This window comes from Penaeus japonicus, unplaced genomic scaffold (genome assembly GCF_977035675.1).
Source record: "Penaeus japonicus unplaced genomic scaffold, GWHDUDI00000001_assembly GWHDUDI00000006, whole genome shotgun sequence".
NCBI classification, from domain to species: domain Eukaryota; kingdom Metazoa; phylum Arthropoda; class Malacostraca; order Decapoda; family Penaeidae; genus Penaeus; species Penaeus japonicus.
In genome coordinates, this window is record NW_028234408.1 from 17,928,364 (window position 1) to 17,935,863 (window position 7,500).

Here is a 7,500-nt window from a genome sequence, read left to right on the forward strand (position 1 = left end):
TTGTAAGGTATAATAAAGGTACATCATTTCAACACGTTTTATTGGTTTATTAACAGACAAAAGACATTCTTCTTAAAAGTAACCTATATCTTAGTAAATTTCTGTAGGTCTTCTTCAAGATATCTTGAATATTTTCTTCAGGATAATATACCTTATAATACCAGTTCTAAATCTTTATACCAAACATGTGTCTTTTTATTTACTCTTTTGACTAGAACATCCGTAAATACTATATATACTTTCTGTATTTACATGGTGAAGGTATATAGCCACTACCCAACATTTCACAGCCATGAAGCAGTTGGCCATTTACAGTATATAGCAATGCCCAAATGATCTATCTTATAACGATATACAGAGTGGGGGACTCTCTTATGTCTAAGACTACCTCTAGAGTAGCGCAAGTGTTATAAAAATATAAAATGTCATTTTAAAGTAACATTCTTTTTTATAAAAGCAATAAGACATCTGGAAGACCTGATAATAAAGTCTTGAATAACGCTAGAGTATAAAAGTTGTCTATTCATTATCAGTACCCAGGATCCAGGAATACACTATCTGGTCAGTGTGACTTGGGATGCAACCAGCGTGACTACGGACCTTCCTCCAGCGGGTTTGGAAATGTTGGAAAGCAAGTGTGAGTGTGTATGGACAGCATGTTTAATTAATGGTTCAGGCCATCATGCTTGTTACATGGAAAGTGTTAGGATCTTTGGCTTGGTGTGTCAAATGTGTTAGGCTCTTTTGCCTGGTACATTAAAGTGCCAGGCTTTTTGGTTCGGCACGTCAAGAGTAATTCTTCTTCTCTTTAGTGAATCTAAAGTTTGGGGTTCTTTTGTTTCGTACGTCAAAACTTTTAGGCTCTTTTGCTTAGTTCGTCAAAAAGGCTTCTCTCTTCTGTTTGGTATGTCAAAAATGTTAGAATCTTTGTCAAAAAGTTTGGCTTAGCAGTGGTCACACAGCCGTATGAATACAAGCTAATGTAACTCAGACCCAATTACCAGTCTGAATGGCGTCATGAGTTTAGATAGAATTATGATTGTTGTATCATAAACCTACCATCCGTGAGGCTGGATGATATGTTAGGGATTGAGGTATGGCTACCTTGATATTAAAACACATATAATGTTGCGAATATGATATGTCATGCATGGCTAGCTCAAGCCTTGGCTTGGCTTGTAGCACCTTCTTTATTGACTGTCTGACCTGGTGTAGCTATTAAGAAAATGGAAGAGGAATGTAGCCAGTTTGTATCGCGTCTGTTCGGTATGAAGGTTCTTTTCCTGCGGTGCATCTGTGCAACGTGAGGCCGAATTTTACTAAATTGGTTGCCTGACTGTAACCAGACGCTGGGAGGTCAGCCTGGGACTCATGATCTTTATTGAGGCACCTTTGTCTGAAAGGTAGAAAGAGAGGGACATAAACATCATTTAAATAAATCTCACTAACAAATTATATGCTGCGTTTTTTTTTTTTTTTTTCTTAAACGTGTTGAAAGCAGACAGGTGTTCATAATGAGAAATAGTTACCTTCATCTACGAGTAACAGGAAGGGCACAGTATTGAGATCCAGGTAGTCAAAGGGTCCCCGCCCATCCTCACGCACGTGGTCCCAGGGTCAAACACTCGGAGGAGAGGAAGGACACACAAAGGGCCTGTATGGGGGCGCAACGCGGCGTTGATATACTGAGAATCTTATGTCTTACAATATAAATCTGTGGCTCGTATTGATATATATCAACCTTATCAGTTATGATTGGATTAAAAGAAGTCAAGTGGATCCTCCCTCCCTCCCTCTCTCTCTCTCTCTCTCTCTCTCTCTCTCTCTCTCTCTCTCTCTCTCTCTCTCTCTCTCTCTCTCTCTCTCTCTCTCTCTCTCTCTCTCTCTCTCTCTTCTCTCTCTCTCTCTCTCTCTCTCTCTCTCTCTCTCTCCTTCTCTCTCTCTCTCTCTCTCTCTCTCTCTCTCTCTCTCTCTCTCTCTCATTCTCTCTCTTCTCTCTTTCACTCTTCTCTCTTTCTCCCTCTCTCTTTCTCCTCTTCTCTCTCTCCCTCTCTCTCCTCTTCTCTCTCTCCCTCTCTCTCCTCTTCTCTCTCTCTTACTCCCTCTCTCTCTTTTGTCTCTCTCTCTCCCTCTCTCTCTCTCTCTCTCTCTCTCTCTCTCTCTCTCTCTCTCTCTCTCTCTCTCTCTCTCTCTCTCTCTCACTCTCTCTCTTTCATTGGAATAATTAGTTGTTTTCAGGACCATGTGTTTCTTTTAACCATACCTGCCATAGTTTTTGGACCAATATATTTTTCCTGGTTAAAGGACATTTGAATAGAGGTCAGTATTAAAAAATGAATATTGTAATAAATATTCCTCAAACCACAATCCTACAAGCCACTCTGTACACCTCTTGGGTGACCGGTAAACAACGCGAGTGTATATTGATCATACTATAAATACGCGCTGAATGGCCCTGTTCTCTTCTCCGGTCTTTCAATCATGGTCAGGAGGAAGGAAGAGGGAATGGGAAGACAGAAGAGAGAAGAGGGAATAGGGGAAGAGAGCGACAGAAAAGAGAGAGAGGCAAAGCTGTAGACGTTTAGGGACATAGATGAGGTTAAGTAGGGTAGACGACAGAAGTTCTCGGTTCCTCTAGCACATAAACACTGTGTAAGTATAAAGGCTATGACAATTTTATTAATAGGTAATCCAGGAATCTTTTTATACATCATCATCAAGGCAAATGTAGATAGATATAACCTTTCCGCATAAGCACACTTTGACATATGCTCGGAAGAATGCGCCCGAGCGCGAACAAGCAATCTCTCTCACTCACTCACACACACACACACACACACACACACACAGACACACACACACACACACACAGACACACACACACCCAGCTTTCCCTTTCCGCCCAGCAGCAGCCGCCCAAGGCGCGCCTCACCTGAGTTACACCAGCGTGCCGGGCTTCATCATGGCTTCGGGAGAAAAGATGTACTTGGTTTCGGGCGAACAGCGCTCGTCCGCGTGCGCCGCGTGCGCCGCGGAGTTGGTCCGCGTGAGGGTGGTGGTCCCCGTGGGCGAGGCGTTGCCCCGCGGGGAGTCGAGCTTACCTCCGCCCGCCCGCTGGTACGGCGGCGGGGGCGGCGACCCGTACGAGTTGTTGCGGTGCGGCGAGTACGGCGAGGAGTGTCGCGGCACCGCGGGGCCCGTGCCGTTGTGTCTCAGCGTCGGGGACTCGGCGTAGTTGGTGCCGGCGACGCCAGTGCCGTTGCCAACAGGCGGGCCATGGCCCCGGGACCCGCGCTTGATGGTACAGTAGTCCGACGCCGTGGAGGACGGGGGCGTCGGCGTGCTGTAGGTGTCTAGGTCTCCGAAGGAGGCCCGGCGCCCATTGGGCACGGGGGCGTAGTCGCGGCCGCTGTAGTCGACGAAGGGAACGTAGCCCCGCCCGCCGTCAGCGTCCTGCAAGGGGTGGAACATTTATTATTGTTATAGTTACCAAGCGCAGTATCATCATCAACCTGATCGTGTCGATCTTTTTCCACTGTTTATATTGAAGTCAACATCAGAGCATAAATAAATAATCAAACCCAACAATAATTCCCTCTGTTCATCCCCGGTACCTCTTCTTCCTCATCAACAAATCGTTTGTTTACAAATGACTGATTGATAACCAAGCAATTATTGGCTGACACACATCGTTATAAATTTTTGGAGGTTAAATTTCATAGCGCCATCAGTATAACTAGAGCTGATAGGAATTAATTACCATCGGTATTCAAGATTTTTTTTAGATTTTGTTTTTGGTTTTGGCTTTCAGGACTATGATTGTAATCAGGTGACCCTTGTTCATTTGGAAATTAAAAATATTTATTCCATCCCCCCATCCCGTAACTTATGAAAGTATTTTTTCAAAGCTTTTATTTATTTTTATTTTTTTTTTTGGGGGGGGGGTGGGTAGGGGTCGTATGAAATATACATATTATTAATGTATTCATACCTACTTTCATATGCCAATGAAGGGAAAAGGATCTTTAATCATTCCGAGATAGTATTATTGTTACCGTTATTTTTACCGTTAGTGTTCTCACTATCGTATCAATATCCTTATCATCATTATCTTTTTTTGTCATTATTGTATTATTATCATTATCATTATTATCATCTTTATTATGAAGAAAAAAAATAAGAATAACAACAACAATATTTTTAAAGGTAATATTAATAATGATGATTATGAATATGATATTGATAATAATAAAGATATGAATAATTCTAATACTGATAATAATGATGATAATAATGGTAATAAGAATGATAATGATAATAATGATGATTAGTAATGATAAAGATGATGATAATGATAATCAAAATAACAATGATGATCATGTGGAGGGTATGTGGCTCAGTGCTCAGTTCAGCTCAATTATTATTAGCAGATCACGCACCTTTTCCCTCCTCTTCCTGTTTCATTCATTTTAGATGATAGGGTACAAAATGTTGAATATTTAAAGCTATTGGATATTATTTTAGATCCTCAGTTGACTTTTTGGAAACTTCAAAATATCTCGTCTTCTATCGCACAAACATTAGGCCTGCTTCACAAATGTTATAAACACTACTGTTCTGAGATTATTCTATTTTTATTTTCTACCACATTTTGAATACTGTTCACAGGTCTGGATGTCTGAGATGACTGTCATCTCGATTCCCTTGATAAGGCATTCAACTCTGCTATTTTTTGCTACGTAACTTATTTTTTTATGTAAACCATCGATGTCTCATTAGCTCCTTATCAGTTATGTATAAGATACATTATAATGTTGATCGTCCATTATATTCTCGATTGCCTTTACGTTATATTGCTCTTAGAATTCGTAGAAATTCTCTGAGTATGAATGAGTGCGCTCTGTCACCTGTACAGCATCGTACCTGGCATTATTCAAGATGCTTTGTTCCAGCTCTTATTAAGTTCAGGGATAAGTTGTCAAATCGTAGAGTCCAGTTGAAAAGTATTGTAGAATTTAAGAGTGAGGAAAACAATTGTTATATTTCTCTTCGACGGACCAATCCTGATATTTTTTTTAAAGAATAGTATATATTACCTTTTTTAATGTAAATCGTTTTATCCTTTTAACTTTTAGTATTTTGTTTAGCATTTTTGTCCTTCATTTAACGGTAAACATTTCCTTTGTGTTTTTTTTCCCAGTTGTCGATATTTTTTCCTCAGTACCTCAAAACTGTGGGTTTCCATCGTTGCTTGTTATTTTATGTGTTTATATGTTGTGTTTACCTTCATGTACTCGCATCCTGTTTAGAAGCATCGGTAGCTGATATAGTAATGATAATACTAACGATAATGATAAGTGAAATTATTACCATTATTATTGTTATCATTATCATCACTTTTTTTGTTATTATTATTATCATGAATATTATTGATATTGTTGTTGATATTGTTATAATGATAATGATGATGATGATAATAATAATAATAATAATAATAATAATAATAATAATAATAATAATGATAATGATAATAATAATAATAATAATAATAATAATAATGATAATTATAATGATAATATTAATACAATAATGATAATTATAATAATGATAACAATAATGATAATAATGATAGCAAAAATAATTATCATTATCATTATAATCATTATCATTATTATCATTATTGTTGTTATTATCATTATTGCTGTTGTATTATCATTATCACTGTTATTGTTGTTACTATTTTATATATATAAACATTTGTGTTATCATTAATAGTAACATTATAATTCATGTTATTGTCATTTATATTGTCAATCCTTATGATAGTGAATATTATTATAATTATTATTGTTATCATGATCATTGTAATCTTTATCATTATTACTATTATTATCACTGATGTAATTATCTATATTATTATTATTTCTGTTGTCATTATTATCATCATAATTACAGTCAATATTAACAACACTATTTTTAGAATTTTTGTTGTTATTCTTATCGTAGTCAATGATAATTATGATGATAATATTTTTATTAATATTATTACTATTGAAATTATTATTATAACTGTTATTATTATGGTTATCATCATTAATTTTCTATTACTGTGATTGTTATTATCATTATTGTTATTATCATTATTTTTGTTGTTGTTATTATTGTTATTATCATTATCTTTTTTATCATCATTATTGCTACTTCTGTTATCGTTATAATTTTATCTTTGATCCTTATTATAATTATCATTGTTATAATTATTATTATTATTTTTATTATTATCATTATCATTATTATCATAATCATCGCCATCATTATTATTACTATTATCATTATTATTATTATTATTATTATTATTATTATCATTATTGTTGTTGTTGTTGTTGTTGTTATTGTTATTATTACTTTTACTATGATTATTATTTTCATTGTTATTATGATGATGATGATCATACTGTTGTTATTATTATTGTTAAATCTATTATTACTATAATCATTATTGTTATCATTATCCCTATTGTTACTGCCATTATTTTCATTGTTATCATTGATATTGTTATTATTATTATCATTATCATAATGATTATTAATATTATCATTATCATATTACTATGTCATTATTATCATTATCATAATGATTATTAATATTATCATTATCATATTACTATATCATTATTATCATTGTCGACACAATAAGCATGATCATTAATAACATTATTACCGTTCTTTTTACATCTATATCTATTTACAATCTATTTTCATTGTTGTCTTATTACCATCGTTATTTGTACCATTATTATCCTTCTTATTGTTATCATTGATATTATTGTTATTATCATTATTATTATGATTATATTATTATCATTATTATTATTAATATTATTATTATTATTATTATTATTATTATTATTATTATTATTATTGTTGTTGTTGTTGTTGTTGTTGTTGTTGTTGTTGTTGCTATTATTATTATTGTTATTATTATTATCACTATTATTATTATCATTATTATTATCATTATTATTATTATTGTTATTATTATTACTATTATTATTATTATTATCACTTTTATTATTATCATTATCATTATCATCATTATCATTATTATTATTATTATTATTATTATTATTATTATTATTATTATTATTATTATTATCATTGATATTAGTGTTATTAACATTATTATCATTATTAGCATTATTATCATTATTGATATTATCATTAACATTGTTATCAATATTGATATCATTATTGTTTGCATTATGCTATTATAATTTTCATCATTGATATTTTCATAATCACTTTAGGTTCATTGGTCTATCATTGTTATTCATTATCATTTTTATCAATATCATCATTATTATCATGTTAATAATATAAGGAATACCATTACTTGTTCCAGTTATTATCACCATATAAATTATTTTTGTTATCATTATAATTATCATTATCAGTATTATGAGTATGAATATGTTGCTTCTGTTGTTGTTATTATTATTT

At 33.6% G+C, this 7,500-nt stretch overlaps 1 protein-coding gene across 1 annotated transcript in view; it reads right to left on the reverse strand.

The window, feature by feature from the left end:
* Positions 1 to 23: 23 nt before the first annotated feature.
* LOC122260317 (irregular chiasm C-roughest protein) overlaps positions 24 to 7,500 on the reverse strand; it is a 258,250-nt gene continuing 250,773 nt past the window's right edge. The window contains exons 14-16 of the mRNA XM_086537466.1: positions 2,933 to 3,453; positions 1,530 to 1,654; positions 24 to 1,396 (exon numbers count right to left, since the gene is read on the reverse strand). Of these exons, the coding sequence (XP_086393592.1) occupies positions 2,938 to 3,453 (516 nt within the window). The 3' untranslated portion in view covers positions 24 to 1,396; positions 1,530 to 1,654; positions 2,933 to 2,937. The remainder of the gene's footprint in view (positions 1,397 to 1,529; positions 1,655 to 2,932; positions 3,454 to 7,500) is intronic.